The sequence below is a fragment of the Carlito syrichta genome, unplaced genomic scaffold, assembly GCF_000164805.1.
Source record: "Carlito syrichta isolate Samal-C Ts95f unplaced genomic scaffold, Tarsius_syrichta-2.0.1 Scaffold307254, whole genome shotgun sequence".
Taxonomy (NCBI): Eukaryota; Metazoa; Chordata; class Mammalia; order Primates; family Tarsiidae; genus Carlito; species Carlito syrichta.
The window spans coordinates 1-23,600 of record NW_007251350.1 but is presented as its reverse complement, the minus strand read 5'-3'; the positions used below and the strand labels follow the sequence as shown (position 1 = coordinate 23,600).

The following is a 23,600-nucleotide window of genomic DNA, read 5'->3' as shown; positions in this document are numbered from 1 at the left end:
AGGTAGAGATGAGGTCTCGCCAAGTTGCCCAGGCAGGTCTTGAACCCGCAGGCTCAGGCAATCCACTCACCTCAGCCTCCCAAAACGCGGGATTACAGGCTGAGCCACCGAGCCCGGCTTTCTTTATCATTTGTATAACACCACCATGGTTATTGCTATTACCAATAATAATTATTATGGTGGCAATAATCATATCTAGCACTTGCATTTCACTTTGTATGTGTCAGACACCATTATTTCACTTCTGATTCACTTCAGTTTCCAACATTTTTTACTGCACTGTTGTGCGCTGTAAAGGAGCCACATGTTGGTTAGTTGTCTGTGACTAGACATCAGAAAGCTAGTTTAGGGCTATGCCATGAGTACGTTCTTTTCAGGAAGTTTACTGTGATGAAAACATGTATAATGCTTTCTAATTTGAATGTACACTTATCTGTAAAAATCTTATTTTACATTCACTGAAAGATAACAAGATTCTTTGAAGTGCTCATCTGTTTTTCGTATGTTTCCTCATATTTTGTGTCCTAGTATAATTGTGCACCATAAACCGGAAGGCAGGCATCAGTTAAAGTAGGTTTGGCAGAGATGTGCTCTGATGTGCTTACACGTGCTGTGCTTATATGTGTTCCTTATTCCTACACCATTTTCATAGGTTGTTTCATCAATGTTGGCTTTAGAGATTGTTGACTATGACCTAAATTAGCACAATGGCAATAAGCATCTCTGATAAAGGAGTGGTCTGCAGGAACAAAACAAGCAGTCCCTTTGTCTTTTGGGAAGTCTATGGAGTGACATGCCTCCCACCCCAACTGGACAACAAACAGAGTACCAAGCCTTCCCTGGTCAATCTCATGCTCCCTAACAGAATATAAAAGATTCAAATTCCAGGAGCAGGACAGTATGAAATACAAGCAGAAGGAGATACTATGCTACTGTAGAAGCTGGTCAGAATTCTCATGAAATAGTAATGCAGTGCCCATGTCACTGATTTAAAGAAACGACACCAGGGGCCGGGCATGGTAGCTCACATCTGTTATCCCAGCATTCTGGGAGACTGAGGTGGAAGAATCGCTTTAGCCTAGGAGTTCAAGACCAGCCTGGGCAACATAGTGAGATCTCTTCTCTGCAAAAATTTTCAAAAATTAGCCAGATATAGTGGCACGCACCTAGTCCCAGCTACTCAGGAGGCTGAGAAGAGAGGGCTGCTTGAGCCCAGGAGTTCAAGACTTCAGTGAGCTGTAACTGTGCCACAGAGTAAGAACAAAATGCAAAAAAAGAAAGGGAAAAAAAAGAAGAAATAACACCACATTTAGGAAATATCTCAATAGAGCCACATGCTACTGTCTCACATACTTTATAAAGTAATTCAGAAAAAATGGAATCAACATCTTACATTATTTATTATTATGAAGTCATTATCTGTATCAGCTTAATCATTTGCCATAAACAATGCAATCAAGGGTATAGACACAGACTCAGAATAGAAACCCTTACTGGAATTTTATTCCTCATGGTGTCTTAGAAGATAATTGTGGCTAACAGTGCTAGGTTTGACACCAGACACCGGGCCATCTTCTTCCCGAGATTCTTCTTCCCGAGACTGGTTGAGTGAGTCAAGGCCAGAAGAGACACAGGGCATGCCTTCCTCCCTGACTGACACTGTCATGATTCCACCAGCCCTTTCTCCTCTGGAAAAACCCATGTGTGGCTCAGTTCATAATTAGGTTGTGCACTTGAACTTGGGGCTCTGTCTCCGAGTATTAGGGTAGGTGTAAGAAGGGGGATCCCTCTCTGTATTCAGTGGAACCTTTGCCACATTCCCACTGGCAAAGGGAACCATCTTTCTGGAAAGAAGGCACAGTGCCTTTGAAAGTGAGGCAAGTCCATCCTATTCACCTCAAAGCTAGAGTTCAAAGTCATGCTCAACTCATGTCGCTTTCCCTGCTGCTTCGTGTCTCCTGAGGCTGCATGCGTTGTGATTTGCAGGTGATCCTCCTCCACTCCACCCTTACCGAATCTGCCATGTACTTCAGTGACTTAAAGGAGAGAATAAACCCCAGCTGCTGTAAGGGCACTTACTTGAAAAACATGAAGATCCCCAGGGAAATCACCAAGGTGAAAATCGATATCGAGTGACCCACGATCGCCAGATAGTACAGCACGTATGCACTCTGGAACAAATGAGAGTCAGAAGGCAAGAAGGTGAGCAAACTATTCATCAGAGGAAAACAGGGTCTTTTTCTAAATCAAAAAGTGCTTTTCTACTTTAATAAATCTACTAAAATTATAACAAATATTTCAGAGAATGAAATTACTTTTCATCTTCACTCATGTTCTTTTATGGAAATAAATTGATCTATTTTCAAAGAATAAATCTTTTTGAGATGAATTAAATGTCATTCAAAAATAGATTTCAGAAATAAATATGCAATAAAAATGCTCATCCCTTAACCCAGTGAGTGAGCTGGGCAGGTTTTAACTTCCCGGGTCTTTTCATGGACAATGGGTGTGTCTCCCCACAGAACAGGCAGGACAGAGATGGACGTTCTGAATCAAGCTGGCTCAGCATGGAGTGAATGGTGGGGAGAGCCCAGGGGCTGGTTTCTGTGACTCTATTTCCCTACTTAGAGTTCTTTCAAGTCCTGCTGGTAAAATCGAGGTCATGGCCATCATGGGGGTGGCAACTGGTATTGTGTGACCTGTGGGAAAATCTGCAGTTTTGGAACTCTTCCAGGAGAAAAGAGATGTCAGCAAGTCCCTTGAAATGCTGCCTAATGTCTGGCACCACAAGGAGCCCTGCCATCTGCCCTGAGGACACTGTGTCCTCTACCAAGAGGGACAGGCTCCACATGCTTGTAGCCCACCCATGGACCACGAAGCGAAGTGTCCTTTTCTTTAATGCCACTTTGAAGAGTCCCTAGAACACACAGGCCTCGCATGGCTTCTTCCCGTGAAATCTGCTGCCTTCCTGGGAGTGGATACTTCACAGTACGCACCCCTTTCCACAGGCAGATGTGGCACTCTCCCCGGCCCCAAGTGTGAGATGGGGCCTACCTTCAGTTTCTCAGGAGTGAAGGCATTGCACATGGTGTAGTTGGACCAAGTGCGATTGTTCTCCGGATGTTTAAACCAAACGCCACTTTCATCACAGTATTTCGTAACCCTTTCTGTTAAGGAAACATAGCGGTTATTACATTGATGTCTCAAAATTCTAAGAAGGAAAAACAATAAATTAAAGCTTGAAAGTCATCCTGCCATGTCATTCACTCGACAGAACTTGAATGTGAGTGTAAGTCGATAGAGATGGCCATGAGTCACGTGTGATATACGGTGTCTTAGCATGTCTCATCTTGTTCCTCTTCAGCAGATCTGGGGACAGGCACTGCCAGCTCCATCATCAAACGGGAAGTAGACAGCAAGGGGTGATGGAGCTGGAAGAGCCACAGGCTAGAACCAGGGTTTAAATCCTAAGCTGTGGATTTGGGTCAGCTCCAAAGCACCGCCTCTATACTACCTCATATTTTTAACAAACATCACATTTTTTATTATCCTTGGAAACCATGTGAGAAGAAGAAGACCACACCTCTCTTCATTTACACGTGAATTTTTTATTAGGTTGACTTATGAAGCTTCAGTTTTTGAGGATCAGATGGTTAAACATTGCCAACTCATGTGGTCAAATCTAACAGGACAAAGTAGTCTCTAAGTAAAGGATATATCAAGAAGTTGTTTTCTGTCTCTCAAAAGAATTCCCTTGAATCCTCTCTCCTCACTCCACAGAAAACATACTGGGATTCCTGACTTTGGCCTTCACTGCTCCTTCAAACAGCTCTTAGGTGCCAGTGGGTGAAATCCTGCCCCTCTGGATTGGCACAGTCAAGATCTGACCTCAAGAACTGACCTCAGTTGCTGACCAGACACTGGGGTAAGCACTGTGTAGAACTGCCTCTCTCATTGTTAATTATGACCTTCAGGTGGGCACTGATCTTATCACTTTACATATAAGGGCACCGAGGCTCACAGGAGTTAAGTAAATTTCACTCCCATAGCCCCAGTCAGCACCTCCAGGGGTCCCACAGGCCCACTTGGTTCCAAGGGCCGGCAGGGTTTGGGAGCCCAGCATTAGCCTCTCCTTGGAACTGCTCAGAGGTCAAAGGTGTGTGCGACTGCCATGCCCTCGGTAACAAGACTCAGGTGCTCCTGGGAAAAAGAGAGGGTGGGTGTGGCACCTGGGATCTGGATGTGGCATAGAAATAAAAGGCAATGCTGACTTGGCCACCCTTCTGAGGAATGCACCTTAGCTAAGAAGAGCAGGGATGGGAATCTCACCACCGTCCTGCCGGCGTCTTGGTGGGTCTGTGGTCACTCAGGGTCAAGAGCTGTTGGAAGGTTTTCTGGAGGAAAAGGACCTTTCCAAGCTCTGGCTCTGTGGTGGCCCGGAGTTCCCACCAGGTTTACCTTTTTCTATTATTTTTATCTGCCATTCAGTGTTGATGCCATACCATGAAGGCTTGGCGATTTGTGAACTTTAACTTTTTTGGTAGTGTCCATGTACCTGCACCAAGTAACACTCCAGACTCAATAGAAACAATAAGTTCCTGGAGATGACCCATGAGCTCTGCTGGAATCTCCACCAAAATAGTAAGCAGTGATAACTGCAATAATTAAAAAAAATAACATCTGATAGCTTACAATATGCCAAACCCTCACCGAGTGCTCTGTCTTAAAAACAAATAAGAAAACTTTCCTTTGTCCTGTACGTTGCTTGATTCTCAATTGAGTACCTATCTGAGGTTCTGAGTAAAGTGTGTAAGGTTGGGAAATCAAGTTTAACAATTACAGCAACATACACTGGGGAGGGGGATAGATGACAAGTGGCCAGAAAGGTGAGAATATTTATCAGACATTAGCACCAGCAGGTTGAGCACATTTCAAAGCCAGACTATTGTCAGAAACAACAGAAATGGTACTTGAATAGAATTAAAATTTGCCTGGATTATCTAAAAAAGAAAACAACCCTCTGTTTGTTATTCTGATATTGGTCTACAATATTTTGATTTGGTACTTGGATTCCAGAATGTGAAATCCTATAAATGTTCAGGGTTATCCATACTCTATTCCAATGACTTAAAGAATTATAAATAATGTTGTCTACAAAGTAGTATTTATATTCTGATCTCCCAATTGGCTAAGCCATTGGGAGAGAAAAAAAAAAAAACAACAGATCGGATTAAGCAAAATAGAAGCAATGTGTAAGTAAACGTGACAATGAATATACATGCCACGTTTAATCTGAGCTGTTCAGGTAGCCCACAGACTCCAGAGTGTGCCTGTAGAGTGTTCATTGCCCCAGACCAAGCAGCAGCCCTGCACAGTATAATATGTGGCAAGTCTATCAGTGCATGTGGAATCCCCATCACATTTCAATTTCTGATAATTTTTTGGGGAAAATGTCTTTGGAGTGTTTTTATGTGTTGACAAAGGCAAATCGATGTGCTTATGGGTGACCCTTTCATATTTAGCAGTTTTCTTTTTTAGCACAGGGTTATGGAAATCAGAATGATATACTAATATGTGGAGGTCACCGCCATTGTTTTAAAGGCTGAGGGAATAATTCTTGCTAAAAAAAAAAAAAACGTATTTGGCAGAACTGAGATTTGACAATATTTAAAATAATTTTCTATCAGTACATTTGATTAATCAATCTGCTATGGACTAGTACAAAAATCCTTTTATTTTTGGCAGTTTGGGGACAAAATTTATAATTTTTATTGTATGACTGAAACAGATATTACCAAAGTAAATGCAAGATTTCAACTGCAGGACATAGAGCTGTTTATATGTTTGTATGTTTACTCCAACAATTACTTAAAATGGATGAAAAAACATTTTACCAAGCAAAAGATTTTTCAGGCAACTGATTAGAATCATTCCTGTTTTATGTAAATCTTTAGGTTAAATAGGAAAATTTGAAACTGAATTTACTGAGATAAACATTGAATGAAACCTATTTAGAGTGACACTGTTACAGTGTTTGAAAAGGTCTGCACTCAGCACGAAAACTGACATCAACAATTGGTCGAGGATTCTGTTAACGCTGTTGACCAGTGACAACCCCTCCTAGCTTCCTGCAGATTTAAAAAGTGGCCACGTTTCATTTTTGACAGATTGTCAGAAAGTAACTTCTTTAAATTAATGTGAATACAATTTGGTTTTAACCCAAGTTATGCAGCCATGCATGAGAAAGTATGTGGCATGCAGGAGGGGAGGCATCTCCCGTCCTCCTGTAGATGTTCACACCGCTCACTCACGGCCCCGACTGCAGGAAGCAGCACGCTCTGTCTGGTTTGAACTAGAGTCTGGGTGTCAGAGTTTCTCAGTTTTCGTTGTTGCAGCTATAAGACTGCATCCTTCCTCGCGTAATGAGTCTTCAGTAAGGGGAGAAAGAATGGTGTTTACTCGAGTCTTCTCTTTTCAAACTGAACTTCCCCAGTGGCTGGTGCCCCAGTGCGACCCCTCACAGTCTGAGACTCTGCACATGCCCAATGCGGCTGCCCCTCGCTCAGGTGCTCTGGGTACCAGCTGACCTGTGAAGAGCACAACACAATATACATGCCACATCACACGGGGAACAGATTCCAATTCTGTTGATCTGGAAAGGGCCCAGGCATCAGCATTTTTTAAAAGCTCCCTGATTCCTAAGGCAATCAGGCTTGAGAATCACTGTCCTAAGCCATAGTTGGACTATCAAAGTTTCATAACATTGATCATTTGACTCCAAGCAGAGATGTGATGCTTCCTTGCTAAACTTTGCTTTTTATATTCTAGCATATTCCTTCTCGCTGTCCACCTCTTCTCACTGCAACCACCTCTTATCCCTGGAGCCACCTTCCTGTCAGTCTCATGTGACTCTGTGCTCTGCCTCCCACCGGCATACGGCTCATGCACTCAGTGAGCCTCCATGGAACTGGGGACTATTTTCCCATTGTTTACTACAGTATCATCTGGGCTGCGGAACTTCAACAATTCCAATGTCCAGGCTGCACTCCAAAGCAACGGAGTCAGAATCTCTGGGTGGAACTAAGCTTTTTTTAAAAATGTTTTCCTGCTTCTCAGTCAAAGTGAGACTCATGCACTCACTGCTTGCACCTGCTCTAGCCCACACACCACCTGCTCTCTGGCATGAGTCCACCACACTATGCATGCACACTCCTCTGCTTTGCTCCTGAGCACCGACCTGGAACAGCCTACACTCCAGGTCACCCACCTCTTGGATGCCTGATAGGCTGAAACACATTATCACTCCAGGCCCCTGCATCTCCCTCCTCTGATCCTCCTAGACCTGATTCTTCTAGACCTCCATCTGATGTGAGCTTCCCGGCCCAACTTCCAACCTCAGCACTGTGGCAAGACTGAGGCCTAAATAGCGTGTCCTCCATTCAGCCCTCCAAAAGTTCTTCCATTTGCACCAGTTTGGATGGAGATTGAGAAATACTGTTTCGTAAATGGTTTTCTAAACTATTGTACTTAATGGTACAGAGAGGGTTAGGGAGGGCTCAACAAAGCTGAGTTCACTTGCAGTTTTATTTCAAATAATGTCTGTATAAAAGGAGATAACGTGCAGGAAAAGATCCTGAAAAGCAAGCAGTGATCCTGAATGAAAAGCATTTTCATGTAACTTCCATAACTACAGTGAGGTTGGCGCCACCCACTAAATACACATTTGAGGGTGCCCATGCTGAGCTGGGTACAGCGCTGGTGCTAGTGTGACACAGGCGTGACACGTGATGACAGCAGGAGTCCTTGTGAGCACATCTCCATAATCTGCTGTCAGAACAGAAGTCTGTGGTACAGAGTCACCACTTCCTGGTTTATTTTCCCTCACACGTGACAGTTTTATATAACTTTCAAAATTATCTATAATCTTCATGGTACGTGTTACACCCAGCCCAGTATGTACAAACTCTGGATCACGCATGTACATATCACCAAGTGTAAGACAACTAGGAATTTAAAAAGAAACACTCACATTGAAATAAGACTATTCACAGAGTTTTAGAAAAACGAATCACATAAACCAGAATGTAGTACCAACATGCACAGCTGACCAGTGATATGACTGAAGAAACCAGGATGGTGTGCAAATTTGTGCAGATGAGGAATGTTTCAGTTAGGTGATGCTTCAGAGTGTGCCAGAACGTGGGAGATTAGGTAGTCACATTCATATCTCATGTTTCTTCCAGAACAATGGAGGTTTCAAAAGCCTCCTTGCAAGCATGTACAATGGCAACACATACCTGTTGGGTCGAAGTCCGGAAAGTAGTCGGGGCAGGGCTGGTAGGACAGGACCCCTGCCGGTGTGTCATCCCAGCACAGCCATCCATCCCAGGTGCGGTTGCAGTATGGGCCTGGCCATGCAGAAGGAAGTTAGCAATGAGGCCACGTAGATTTAACAAGATCAACCCCCAAACAGTCTTATGTGTAGCTGAACCCATCACTCCAGTCATGGTCATGTATTTTAAGTAAGCCAAAGTCTTATATTTTGGAAATGAAGCTTCAAACAACATTAGTGTATCTGTGACCAGATTATCTCGTTGGATGCCAGGCGAGACCTAGGCTTCCACCTGCATCAACAAAGAGTTTCCTACATGAGCATATCAGAAAGCAAGTTGCCTCAAGTTGCATTTTCTTCTGCTTTCCATTTATTTAATTCTAAGTGAGAACTTAAATCTGACATATAGGTTGGTTATTAACCAAATGGGTTTTGGAGTATGTTGGTAAGTTTTTACTTCATGAATTTTTATCCTTTTTAAAATTAACAAACCAGGGAATTAGATTTAGAATAGTAAGTCTTGCAGTTTCTAGAAGACATGCTGTGTTTTTCCACCATTATCAGTGTAAACATGTGACTAACAATTCTATGACAGCATTCATTACTTGACAAAATTCAAGACACCATTTAATTATTTAAACTCTCGAAACAAATTTGAAGAACAGGAATATTCTCACATAAATTTTTCGAAGGTTGTCATTGAATCAATCTTTTCTTTAAGTTAATTCTGCATTTATTTACTTGTAAACAATGAAGTCTAGGAATTGACAAGAGGTAACTGAATTTTCTCAGGGAATTGTCCATGGCAGTCTGGTTCTCATGACTAAATGTTTTATTTGGGAATTCAGAGTTAAATTAGACAATTAAGACGCAACTTAAAGGTGTCAGAAACTGTGGAATTCTCAGCAGAATTTAATAGTGCAGAGGTGAAATTTGAGCATATCTTCTGGGAATTTCCACTTGGATATGAAGATATTAAAAAGAACAATAGCAGCAGTGGCAACAAAATAAATATATTAACTTCACCTGCTGCTAATGTAATTTACATTTTTGTAGGATTTTCTCCATTTGTTCTTCAAAAGCTACATGTCATGAATGTGCAATCTTTCCTCCAAAAGCTTTTCCTTCAAGATATTTTCAGAAATGCTGTGAGGGAACTCCGGTGGAAGTCTATGCAATTCTTCCTCTGGACAAAGTATTGCCTGCAAAAACCTATAAGGCTTTGAAACATCAAGTTTCTACTGATTGTTAACCTTCAAAGGGGTTACCTGGTAGTAGTTCTAGACTGAATCCAAGGGTGATGAAATTGTTCACAATTCCTATTGAAGATGCATTTGCAGCCAGTGCATAAAAAACAGTCCTATGGCTTTAGAATCACTGTTTGTTACCGACTAAAGTAATGCTGTTTGATCACTAAATATAATCATTCCAAGTGATTTTACACCATTTTCAAAAATTAAATATACCCTAAAACATGAAGATTTGCCTTTATAGAGAGTTCAGGAGAATCAGTCTCGGGTTTTGAAGAAACTTCTCTTCAAAAATTATTGTTTTAAAAATCACTATTTTTTTAAGAAATAAAAATCCTTGCACAAAAGTTCAGCTTCCTAAGGAGACTAAGACAATAGTGAAGGAAACAGCACTCACTAAAAATACCAGTTTTGTGTTTCTATTGCCTCTATTGATTTCATATAAATGGATTTTGCTTTGGTCAGAGTTGCATCTAATGCCTGGTCGCTCTTGATAAACACGGGGCTGTGGCAGGCAAAAGACTCTCATGTGTCTGCCTTCCAACAGACTGGATTTTGTTTCAAGGAAGATTGCTAAAAATGAGAACTACACACTCTAGCTATCTGAAAGCAAAGCATGTGTAGTAACAGAGTCTATGAAACTGTGCTTTTTTCTCTACCACGTAAGGTTGCCTTAGGACGTCTAAGGTTGTGCATGACCTTTCTGAATCCTTCAAATGTTTTAGGGAACAGGGAAGAGATTTAAATGGACACCTCCCTGCTGGCTGCCATTTCTTCCTTTTCATATCCTGTGGGCCCTCAGCCACTAACAGAACATGCCTGGACCTGACCCACTGGGCAACCAAAGGGCATTCTGGGGCAGGTGACAAGGAGGCATTGTATACCCAGGAGACATTTTCTCATTCTCCTGGAGACTGAGGGTAGAGAAGAAGCAGTATGATGGGTTGCCAGGCCAGCAGGCAGCTGGGGGAAGATGCAGCCTGGCTAATCTGGACAAGACGGGTCTTTAGAGCTTCCTCCTCAGTGTTCTGCCCACCTCAGTGTTTCCAGCTCCCCTCTGCCCTTTCCATGTTCCCTCCCTCCCCGGTTCTGCATTTTGCCTGCTCCCAGCTGTGAATGTGAGAAGTTGCGGTAATTCTGTCACAAGGGCAGACGTTAGCCAAGCAGCAGAAGGTGAACCTGAGCAGAGAGACCAGGTGAATCCGCTGCAGGAAACATGCAAACACGTCACAGTGTGAGCACAGCCAGCTTGTTACGTGGAAGTGACTCAGCACACATCTATCCACAGGAGCAAGAGATCTCACACGATGCATCAGGCATGTTGGCTTCCACCCCCTTGTTACCTTCTCCCTGGTACGGGGGCAGCTGCTCCATGCGGTCATAGCACTTGTACTGTGCATCCATCATCTTCTTCCGGCCCATGATGTACAGGAAGGGCTCAGGCTCCATGGTCGGGTAGGTTTGATTTGAGGAGTTGGGAAGAATTGGGGTGGGGTGCTGTGTAGAAAAGAAACTCAGTCACTTGGAGAGCAGGGAGGGCTGAGTGTGTGGGCGAAGGGGCAGTAAAAAAATTTGGAAGCATGTGTTTTTCCTTCTCTGAGCAATGCTTAGTCATGATCTCCATGCAGACAGTTTTGCTTTATAACTAAAATGTGCATTTACATTTCATCTACACATTGTATATTTGCTTTTGTTTCTAGTCACTCCTGAAAATAGCACCCACGCACACACTCACACACAACTTTATTAGCTGAAGTTGTTTTAATTTTATCATCATTGTAAAGTTTGGAAGTAAATGAAGCAAATAACCTGATTTCCCCAAAGCACCAATATCAAACCAATTTTGCATTACTCTTAAGAATCATAAATCGTGCTATTAAAAAAAGAGAAATAGTACAGTAAATATGCTTTTTTATTGGATTCTTTCAGCTAAATTTTATTTGTGCTTGGATCGTGTACACTGCCATAAATTCATCCCATTTATTTCATAGAACAAAATATGTCTTCTGCTTCTGATAATTGACCTTAATCTCTTAAACTGGTTTCATTAGCAGATGACCTACACAAGGAAATTCATTTTCACTGATGAAAATCAATGTAATTCTTAAGTATCTCTCTCAGCATATTTGCATTTTTTAGTACATTAGTTTTATCAGTTTCAGTTAATCACCACCACCATCTCAGAATGTGTGTGTGCATGCGTGTGTGTGTGTGTATGTACCTGAAAAGACTCATATCGTCCTTTCTAATTTGTGTTTATGTAGATTTCATTTCTTTTTTACTGTGACCAGTGTATTTGTGGTGTTTGAACCTGTAATTTTTCTATATCCATGTTCTGCACGGAGTTTTGTTTTTTTTTTGGAGGGGGCCAGCAAACTTCAGCCTTTGCTTTTTTCTTCTGAACTTATGAATAAGCTCTCTCTCTCTCCCACATGTGCTAAAACACTTTTATTTGGCCTGATTCTGTCTGAGTTCTTATAAGACTGGAGCCTCCCCAAGTGCCCACTCCTGTCCGTGCGCCCACAGTATCCAGAGCAAAAGCCTACCAATGAGGTCAACCTGTGTGCCTGTGGCTCTTCCGGGTGCCTCCTACTGTTTTCCGGTGTGTGTCACTGTCTGGGTCCTATGTGACACACCTGCAGTCTACCAAGCTGCACAGCACACCACATGGTCACGTTTCAGGGTCTGAGGGTGCAGGGTACAGTCAGTGAGCTGGCTGCAGACACAAGGTGGACTCTGAGTTGGCCCTGAACCTATGTGGCATTTGAATGGGCAGAGGGCAAGGGAGGTTATGGGGTGGAGGGAAGGGAAGGCACAGAATCCTGAAGCCCAGCAGGGGAAGAGGTGGGACATGGTGAGGACACTGTTGCCCCGAGGGCATGAGCTTGAGGGGAAGAAGGAAACAGGAAGAGGAGAGTGGGTGACACAGAGCCTTAGAGCCAAAAAATGGCGGAACTTGCTTTGTCACTTTCAGCAGCTTAGTGGCCACTCTAGGTCTCAGTTTCTCCAAGTGTAAAATGAGAATAGTAATAATGATAATATTTATCCTCTATGGATGTTGTGCAGACAAATAAGGAAACAAATATAAAGTGCCTGGGACATGAGAGATTCAATACATTTTAGCTACTGTTATTAACACATGATAATATGACATAATATGACAAGATATTTTGCAGATTTTTGAGCCGTGAAGGCTGGGAAAGGAGAGTTTAAGTAAAATTCATGTGGCAGGGACCAGACGTTCACAGGTGAGGGGTGGTGAGGGCGTCCAAGAGGCTGAAGGCCTGGCTGGACCAGACTGCTCTGGGCTGGAACAAGAAAGTGCAACTCCCAGCACCTTTTCAGACAATAAAAACACAAAGGTGTGTCCAGTAGGAGGCATGGACGATGGCACCAGTCAAATGACCCAGACAGTTAGCCTTTGTAGCTCAGAAAAAAATAGCAGTTCCCTGAGAAGAGGAAGGTGTTGGGAAGGAAAGCCTTACAGAGAAAGAGGCACACTCCAGGCTGGATCTGTGTTGGAGCCGCCATCTGTATCGGAATCACTTGCCAGGAGAAGCGGGGACACTTACTACCGCTATAAGTTGAGGCCATAGCTCCAAAGGGCGCTATTGTGAATAAGGCTGACGCTACTCTTTGACCATGCAGGCCACTTCTAATTCTAATGATTCTTAAGTTTTTGGCAGAAGAGAAACTAATGAACCCACAAAAATGACTAAAAATGTGCAATCCTTCACTAATGCAGCTGAACACAATGCTGTTGACATGATTCTTTCCTCACTGGTTTTCTGACCAGTCAACAAATATTCACCAACCTTGATGCCAGATGCTGAAGATATGGTGCTGAATAAAACACACACGGGTCCTGCTCTCAGAGAGCTTACAGTCTAGCAAGAAATGCCAACAAAATATTTTAGGACACCAGAAACTGTGAAAAATAAAAAATCGTCACTCATAAAGTTCTCAGATGTTCCTAGGAATTGAAACATGGTTTGTGAAAATTAAAAAAAAATTTTTTTTGAAGGCTTCTTTTTGAAACTTACTAGCTTACATTTGTATGAGTGTTGTGTGTGTGTGTGTGTGTTTTAAAAACTCAATTAGATATATGTAACCACCAAAGGAAGGATCATGATGTCCTCACAATAGGGAGAATAACTGGTTCAGCTTATGTGTTTATTCTACATTCTTCCTCTATGGTTCTGTTCTTAGACTCTTCAGTTAATGCAAGAATTATCATGTGATATATTGCAAATTTCTGGACCATTTTCAAATCAAATTAGAAGATGGACTATGATGCATCTATACATCTTATCTGTCACTTGTATTCGATTTGTTAGACATTCGGAACTATCTTGCTTAAGGCTGGCTTTCTTTCCAGAAGTCACATTCTGATCTTTATATGGCTGACAGCCAACTAAAAAATGTTCCTTGTGCTAATTAAACATTCATAGAAGCCGTGACGAAAATGCATGTCTAAGGGTATCAAGTGGAAACCCGACACATGCATTTTCTATTGCATCATTATTAGGTTGAATGTAGTTTTAACATCAGTGGCAACAGAGAAATGACCATCTGAGTACAAGGAGGTGCTGTTCGTGCCGATGAAAGTAGCTTCAGTCTTATCATTCTTGCAATATTGAAACAAACTCCAGTGAACTTCATTTGAAGTCTGGTTCAGTAGAGTTTGTTTCAACACTGAAGGAATGAGAACTCAGAACCTCTGTAGTTAGATGAGCCGTAGCCATCTGCGTCGGTTCCTGGCCAGGTTTATAGCTGAGCACTGAAGATGAAATTTTCCCATTGGTAGATGAATGTCTCAATGGCTTTCTTCCTAGAAAAACATACATACTGGGCATTCTGTTTATGTATACAGTTGTGCCTTAGTATACTGGGGATTGGCCGTAGGCCTCCTGTGGATACCCAGATCTGAGGATGCACAAGTCCTGATATAAAATGGCATAGCATTTGCATATAATCTATGCACATCCTTTTGTGTACTTCAAATCATCTCTAGGTCGCTTGTAATACCGTGTAAATGCTGTATTAATAGTTGTTATAGCATGTTGCTTAGGACACAACGACAAGAAAAAATCTATACTGTACTGTATTGCACTGAACAGTGCAGATGTAATTTTTTTCCGAAATATTTTCTAAGCGACGTTGATTGAATCTATGGATGCGGAACCCACGGATACAGAGGGCCGACTGTATACAGACAGATACACAGAAAGAGACACACAGAGATACAGATACACGAGTATCACATGTATAGAATTCCAACCATACAATCACAACTGTGTAACAATAACACACACTTATGACTGGGGTCGCATGTGGCAGTTCAGCTGCTGTATATGTGACGTCACTCCTAAGGGCTCCAGCAAATGACGCCACACATACGACTGCCAGGCTGCCACTAACAGCGTTCGTCAGCAGCCAACACATGCCTGCCTCTGTTCCAGGTTCTGGAGACTGCGGTGGGCAAGATGGGCAAGGCCCCTGCCTTCATGCAGCTTACATTCTAGTTTACACCCACACTGGTCATGGAGCTCAGTGGAAATCCAGCTGGTTAGGAACGTCCATGAGCTCATGCAATCTCTGTCCTGATGTGGGACAAGCAGCCTGCTTTGGAGGACAGGTCATTTCTAGAGGTACAGGGGCAGAAAAATCACTGGGCCTTTTTTCCGGAAATTTGAGGAATGGCCCCCTCTGTAGCATCTCAGGTCCACTGACTGTATGGGCCCAGGCCGCTGTGCTGGGGGAACCTCCCACAGACTGCCAGGGACAGAACTGCTCTAAAAAGAGGACGGACCCAGAATCCCTGAGGCGCTGCTGCCCATGGGATTCCCGTGCCATCATTCTTCATGCTGATAACATAACATGTGAGACTTTTTGCGCTTTTCAGTCACCTGTGCTTTCCAAAATAGCACAGGATAAAGCGTAACTCTCTAAAATGCTGGCCCTGGTTCAGATGAGATGCCCAGTCAGGGTTTGAAGGACTTTCTATTTCTGCCTCATACAAACAACAAAACTTCTTCATATGTCATAAGTTCGAAGCAAACTAGGAACACAGGCAAACAAATGACAACAGCAAAAACAGCAACACACTTCTTGGGAGAGCCGGGCTTATGTCCCCACAGTTGCTGTCATCCTTGCCAGTGTGTTTTGCGAGCTCACTCTGCACCAACCCCTGCTCTAAGCCTCTGTGCACCTTGGAGAAGGGAGAGCCCAGGGCCGGGAGGTTACAGTTCTTGAAAGACGCTCAGGGGTGGTAGTGGCCCAAGTTAGTAATTTAAATGCCATACGGAAATCAAGTAGGTAGGATTTAGCAAATCATGTTTTTGCACAATAATACACTATCTAGGAAGTGATGTTTTAGATTAACTAAGGACACTGTCATTAAAAAATATTACGTTTCTCTGAGAAGCATCCATGTGGAACATAATGCACGTTTTGAAGAAAATTGATGAATCAAATTTTGTTTCATGAATGAATCCTCCAAAGTGAATATATCAGAGGTCCTCAAACTTTCAAAACAGGGGGCCAGTCCACTGTCCCTCAGGCCGTTGGAGGGGCGGACTATAGTTTAAAAAAAAAACTGGCCCCCTGTTTTAAAAGTTTGAGGACCCCTGGAATATATAATCCAAATGTGGGCAGAGAGGAAAACTTCTCTCTGTCACAGTGAAGACAGTACCCACCACGGAGGCCCCATTGAGTTAAGGCTGCTGGCAAGGAGGCTCACACACTTCTGCTGGCTCATGCAAATGTATGCAAACGCTTCATATCTAAATTGCAAAATATATTAGGTGGAAACATTTTAATAATAATGACCTGCTTTAGTTTTTAAGACCAAAAATTGTCTGTAGTCTTAATAGTAAAAGAAGGTAATTCAATAATCCTCAAAGTTTTCTGTTAGTATCTAGCGGTCTCGTTTTTCTTGCTATCATGTCCAATATAATTATATGCTTTATGAAAGACAAAATTATTTCTAAAAAATTAAAATGTGGATTTACATAAATAAAAAAATTCACATATTCTCGATCCCTTAGGATTTCAAGCTATGAAAAAATAATATCAATTTATGTATAATATTTACTAATACTGCTGGATCTGTAAAAGACCACTTAAGGCTTGGGCATTCACAAATTAAAATAGTCTATTAGTTTCTACATATTGCTATTTAAGTGTTTTATTATATTTCCAAAGGCATAAAGTAGCCCACATTTCTAAATACTGGATTACTTTTAGAAAATTATACTCTAATTTATCTAAAGAAATATTTAATACGTTAAAATAATGACAGAGTAGCATAATACACTATACTCATTTTCTAAATAGGTGCAAAAGGATTGCATTAACAACCATTCCCATAAACTATTTATTTGATGTATACATCACCTCCCAAAACATTCCTTTACAAAGGGAAATTAACATTTATGGAATATTTGTCATTTTTCCATAACGTTCATGCCTAACTTGAGGGAAAACAGCCTAGAGGACCTGTCACCTGTAACTACACATTATTGACAAGAGATGTCTAGAGCCCTCTGCAAGCTTTGCTGGGGTCAGCCTGACAGTGTGAGGTACCGTGTGACCTTGGTTGCTAGACATCCTTCGTTGGCAAATGTCATTCTGATATGGTGAAAGGGACCAGGGGCAAGACAGATCCAACCTGACTTATGTGCACTGACTCCCCCCTTCTGTGCCACTGCAGCTGACGTAAAGGTGGCTTTTCCAAGTGAAATGGAGGTCCCTAACATGAACCTGCTTCTGATGACTTGCTCCCTCTTTTAGGAATAAAACAATATACGTTTATAAAAATTGAACATGCAGCTTAAAAGGAAAGAGTCATGGAATGATGGTGGTATGTGAAGACTTAAAGATCCGTAGTCAGCAATTGGTGAAAATGCATTTGAAATCAGTAACCAGACTGAGAGAGTTTAGATGTTTTAAAAGGATTGAACAGCCCAGAAACTATGCTTCACATCTACATGTCAGACACGAAAAGTGTTTTATCTGAGAACACTGTCAGCCTTCCATGTTAATTTCTAAGACAATATAGATATGTCTCAAATTAATACAGAAGTTTTACAAACAAAAAAAGTTCACAGTTCTAGCACTAACAGTGAACGTTCAGAGGGGAGATTTGTTAACAAAAAATATTTAGAAAAATAATAATTTTGAGGAACTTGACTTTGGCCCTGCCCACGCAAATACCAGTTCAGTCACACTCAGTCACTCTTCTTTACTTAGCATTCTTAGTTAACATCACTCAGAGTGATTATATTTTACTCACATTTAGAAGGAGGAACAGTGCCAAGCACCGGCAAGTCAATGTGAACCTCATTTTCGGTCTTTGAAGATCTCTCTTTGACCTAAAAAATAGAAAAGTAACAAAGATTAATGCAGCTCTGCTACTGACTACACCTTTTCCTTTTCTATTTTTTCTATTTGACTCAAAGACGGTCAAGACACCCTAAAACCGCGTAGGAAGGACAGTCTGCTTGTGATTCGAACACAGCTGTGGATCCCACCGCCTCGCCTGCAGGCCAGACTGCTGGTCCCAGGCCCCCATTCAGAAATTCTGGACAGCTACCTTTGCATATCAAGGCCGAAATAAGGAAACTCCAAGAAACCAAGAGCAATCCATGCAGACTTCCACTAACATATCTCATCAACAGAACAGCTGAAAACCACAGTGGAGACATCCACAAAGAAGGTCCCTCACTGGATAGGAACCAACAAAATCCATGGCTTGTGATGATTAATAGCCACGCCCTCAGGCATGATAAGGCCAAGTCTACAAGTAGTCTTACTTAGAGCTGAGAGCACTTTCCTTCCCATACACATTGCTTCAACTTCAAGTAGCTGCTAGGGACACACTTCTCCCACAGCAAAGGACTGCATTTGCCACCTGACAGCTCTCCATTCTTACCCATCTGCATCATAGTTGGATAGGCCATTTGGTTGCAGATATCAGTTTCTTATGGCTCTGCAGATCATTATACACAAGACAAGATAACAAAGGGTTAAACGAAAATATGCACCTGTTTCTTTTTATCAGTGGGATTTGTGTGAACACTGCATTTGCACCGAGGTGAGTGGTTGAGATGGTACCCTAAGTGCTAATGATTGCCTCTCCCGCCACATCCCTTGGGATCACTCACAGATTGACATAGTCTATTAGGTATGAATTACTGTCTTCAATGCATGCCGAATATGTCATTGCCCCCAAAGAGTAAATTGTATCAATTTACATACTAGTATAACAGAAACTCGAGATGTAAAGTGTAATTTGAAATATCATTTTGTATGCTGGTCATTATTCACTGTTTCTCATGTACTTCAAGTCCACTCAGGAAATGAAACTCATGCACATGGGCATATCAAGTGTGGCACTGAGGTGCCTATGTGGGTGAGCTGGGGAGACATGGCTGCACGACAGGAAACCAAGCTTCTGGCTAGGAGTACAAGCAGGCTGGATGACACAGACATGGAGAAACAACTCAGATACAGATGGCGCAGAAGGGTCATGAAATAGCTCCCTGATTTCTGAGTGGGGGCAGAGCAAGATTTACATTTTGAGATATAATTTGGCAACTGAATAGAATTTTGAAAAGCAAAGGCCCACGAGGCAGCGAAAGCAGATAAAAACAAGATATGAAGGTTGGAAAATTTAGGATAACTAAGAAAAACTGACGGTAGTGGTCTGATTCAGTTGGAGCACTGAGTCTGTAGAGGGTGGAGTGGGCCTGGGTGCCTGACTGTTTGTCACCATATGACCTGGCACTGCATGTCCCCCGGGACTGCCATCCTAGCAACCTTGCTGATGCCACACGTTTTCTAGATGAGACTTGCTTTTAGATGTCCCTGTGTGGCATGCTGCACGATGGCTCCCCAGGTTGTATGTGGGAGCATGGGTGAGTTGGAGGGGGAAGAGGACACGGAGTTCTGAGTCTCCTTGATGGCCTTCTCTCCACGCCACCCATGAGCAAAGCTGGGGGCACTCTCTTCCTTCCTCGGTGTCTCACGTTTTCCCTTCCTGGGACTTGCACGAGTTCCCTCGACGGCCTGCGTGAGAAGCTGGGGTCATCCCTAATTCCACTCACTCCTCCATCCCCCCTGCCGGGATCCAGACCCCTGATTCCGGCCTCCTGTTAGGTCCTTTCAAGCAGGTCCAGCCTCCCCACTCATCACAGCCCCGTCTCCCTCCCAGGACCTGGCCACCTGCCCAGGTTCCCTGCGTCGAGTCTTGATCCTCCAGCCCGTTTTCTACACTAAGATGAGTGTAATCTTGTCCTCCTTCAGCAATTCCCTACAAACCCTAAGGAAATGCTTAACACCCCCAGCCAGAAACACGGTGCTGGGCGCCATAGTGACAAGCACCACATGATTGCCTAGGGAGAGAAGAGGAAGAAGTGGGCATTGTCGCTCAGGTCTCTGCCCTGGTGGAAGGACAGAGACAAGGGATCAGGAGGAGGAGGCACCTTTGCATCTCTCCCTTAATTGGGAATATTACCGCCTGAGCATGCGGTGAGGCCTGTCTCCTGGGGTGAAGGATAGGGCTTTTGAAATGGGTGCATATCTGCGAAACAGACACAGTTTGGGGCTCCACTCTACTTTTCAGAAGGACATCAGGACACGCATTAAATTCCTGGCGTTCTGCTATCCACGGCAGTCCCAGGACTCAGCCTCGGACAGAAGTCAGATGCATGGACACTCCTGGTGTCAGAATTAAATGCCAGGCTTCTTCGTGACGTGAAAGTCCTATTCAGTCACTCCAAGCATGGTGAGAGGCAGCTTCTTTGTGCATGTGAGTATGCGGCGACTGGTCAATGAACTGGCTGGACCTTCATTCCACGGAGTTCATATTTTACATGTAGTGTTACTCATTTTGACTCAACAGTGTGATTAGCATGAGACTGGAGTGGTGGGAGATGGATCCTTTTATGGTCACAGGAAAGGGCACCCTGGGGTTTCAAAGTCCCCTCCACAACTATCGTAATTGCACCATGAGCAACTGAGGTGAATGGAAACACATCTGAGAGTGAACATCTGGAAATGGCAGGGGAGTTCGGAATCTAATTTGCCTGTAACTGAAAGACTTACATTATTTTGAACTATAACAAATGCCTTGCGCCTACATTTATAGTACATCTCTGCTGCGCCAAGTCTGCCTCTAGACAAAAAAAAAGTTGAACTGTTGGGGTGAAACAGAGTCTTGCAGACCTGCCTCTTTGACTCTTGATGAAGAGGGAAAACATATACAGGCAGATAATCACCTTTCTTAATATCATTAAAAGGAAGGAGAGAAAGAATAAGGAGAGAGAACTGAGGAGAGAATCAGGCATGGAAGATCCAGGAAGAACTGATGAAGGCCAGAGAAGCGGTTACAGAGATGACTAAAGACAGAGTGACAGAGGGACAGACGGCGAGTGGATTCCAGAGAAGGACCAGCGTGGGATGCAAAGCAGGGGGGATTCAGGGGCTGCTGGTTGTGCTCAGAGTTCAGTTATCTCCAGGAGAACGGTTCTGGCCCGAGGCTTATAGAGTGGGGAGCCTGGACCCAGATGGAAAGGACACCAACCAATAGCAGTTAGTGGAGAAGAGACGCAGCTTGGAAACCTTCAGTTTGGAGTAGAAACAGGTGGTATAGATGACCTGTGACCAGGAAGCCATTTGGTGACCAAGAGGATGACCCAGGAAAGCGAGGGCAAGGTGCAGCTTTGACGCTGGTTATGTGTTGTTTACTTGCTTCTTGATGAATTGCCTTTGGCTCACGCTTGGAGCCCCAAAGCCCAGAGAAGGGACTGGGACCTTGGAAATGCTCAGCAGATGTGGCTACTTGGCTTAAGAGATGATGAGAGACAGAGCTGGGAACTTTAGGGAAAGGAATAACCGTCCTTTTCCTAAAGACCCCTGACCATGCAGCCCGGAAGTGTTAATGTCTGTTTGTGCTGTATTGTGTCTTTAGTTTGGATAAGAGCTTCACTTCTTGCCAGTTTCAGTCCACAGCATGACTGCTTCCCCTGTCTTCCTGAACAGGAGAGAACCACTCGCCCACTGGAGGGCATTGTCATCCCCCCAGAGCTGCCCCAATCGACTCGCTCTTGGGGCAGTGACTTCCGAGCTAGTTTTTAATCCCTTTCTTCACACGAAAGCTCCTGTGGGAAGCCCACATACAAGCCAGGCCAACATGAAGCCTCAACCTGATTGTGGAGGCTGGCGCAAGACGTGGATGTGCAGAGACGTGGTCAGGAGGTCACTCACCAGTGGACAACAGCACCTACACCGCTCTGACTCGAGCAGGCACTCATTAGTCCCTTCTCTAGAATACTGCATGCCCGGGTTGCCAGAGGAGGTAGGTCAGTGGGAACTACTTCATCTGTGAATAAATAGAGTCTCAATCATTAATCCCATGTTAAGGGGAGACGGGGCAAGATGGCAACGGCATAGGTGAACTGTACTCTTTAGTACTATGTAGCTATCAGTACTCTTTCTTACGTGTCTTTCTTCACCTCTTCCCAGCCCTGTGTCTTGTTCTCACCTGATAGATGGGACCAAGACTGCAAACTGCTGAATAGACAGACTGTAAAGCAGAGGGAAAAGTGAACAAAACCAGAAGACCCTCATAAGGAAGAACAGGCCATTGCAGAAGAGAAATAAAAGCAACCCCACCTTCCCTCAAAAACAGAATTGAAGAGGGGGAGGGAAAGGGGTAAAGGGAGAAAAATCTACAGAAATGAAGAAAAACCAAAAGAAGAGTATGGGTCTCTCCCAGATGCCTGGGAGAGCAGACACTGAGAAAACTGACTTTGGAATACAAACAATGAAAAGTCCCAGAATGAAGGGTCTCAAAATGCAAATGTAGATATCAAAACAATAATGGAGAGATTAAAAAGAATTGAGGAGACACAAGAAGAAACTAGGAAGGAGCTGATATCTGAGATAACAGTAATAAAGAATACTGTGAATGAAATAAATAACAAATTGATAAGCATGGAAAGCAGAATTACCCAAGCAGAAGAATCTCAGAGCTTGAGGACCAAAATATAGAAATAACCCAAACTCTTAAAAACACAGAAAATAAGCTAAAAAAGACAGAACAAAACCTTCAAGAGATGAGTGACTACCTCAAGAGGCCTAACCTAAGAATAATCGGACTCCCTGAGGCAGAAAGAGAAACAGAGACCACATTGGAACAAACTTTCCACGAGATCATTCAAGAAAATTTCCCTTATCTAATCAGTGATACAAAAATTCAAACACAAGAGATTCAGAGAACCCCCGCAAGACAACAAATGAGAAGACCAACTCCTAGACACATAATAATTCGCCTAAATAAAGTAGGCACAAAAGAAAAAATCCTAAAGGCAGCAAGAGAAAAAGGCCAGATCACCCACCATGGAAGACCAATCAGAATAGCAGCAGATTTATCTGCAGAAACCCTGCAGGCTAGGAGAGCTTGGAGCCCTATCTTCAAAGTCCTAAAGGATAAACAATTTCAACCAAGAATAACCTACCCAGCCAAGCTAAGCTTCATCAGTGAGGGAGAATTAAAATCTTTCCCAGATATCCAATCCCTAAGAACTTATGCAGCCACAAAACCATCTCTACATGAAACACTTAAGAAAGTACTAAACACAGAAGAAAAGGAAAAAAGAACAACGTTCTTCACAAGAGTACAGGGAAAAGAATAAAATATACACGAACCAACCCCAAAAGCAAAAGAAAGACAAAAAAAAAAAGAAAAAGAAAAAAGAAAAAACCAAGTGGAAGAACAATAACTCAATAAGAACTCCATGATAGGGATGAACTCTCACATTTCAATAATTAGTCTGAATGTGAATGGACTAAACGCACCACTGAAAAGACATAGAATGACAAAATGGATAAAATATCACCAGGCAACAATATACTGCCTTCAAGAGACCCATCTCACTAGAAAGGACATACACAGACTCAAAGTAAGAGGATGGGAAACAAATTTTCAGGCGAATGGAACGCAAAAGAAAGGG

General features: G+C 43.0%; 1 protein-coding gene across 1 annotated transcript in view; it reads right to left on the bottom strand.

Annotated features, from left to right (window-relative positions):
* The window catches only part of CALCR (calcitonin receptor), a 47,401-nt gene extending 29,454 nt beyond the window's left edge, over positions 1–17,947 (bottom strand). Inside the window, exons 1-5 of the mRNA XM_008064260.2 lie at positions 17,879–17,947; positions 10,926–11,079; positions 8,298–8,408; positions 3,055–3,167; positions 2,080–2,171 (exon numbers count right to left, since the gene is read on the bottom strand). Of these exons, the coding sequence (XP_008062451.1) occupies positions 2,080–2,171; positions 3,055–3,167; positions 8,298–8,408; positions 10,926–11,079; positions 17,879–17,929 (521 nt within the window). The 5' untranslated portion in view covers positions 17,930–17,947. The remainder of the gene's footprint in view (positions 1–2,079; positions 2,172–3,054; positions 3,168–8,297; positions 8,409–10,925; positions 11,080–17,878) is intronic.
* Between the last annotated feature and the right edge of the window lie 5,653 nt (positions 17,948–23,600).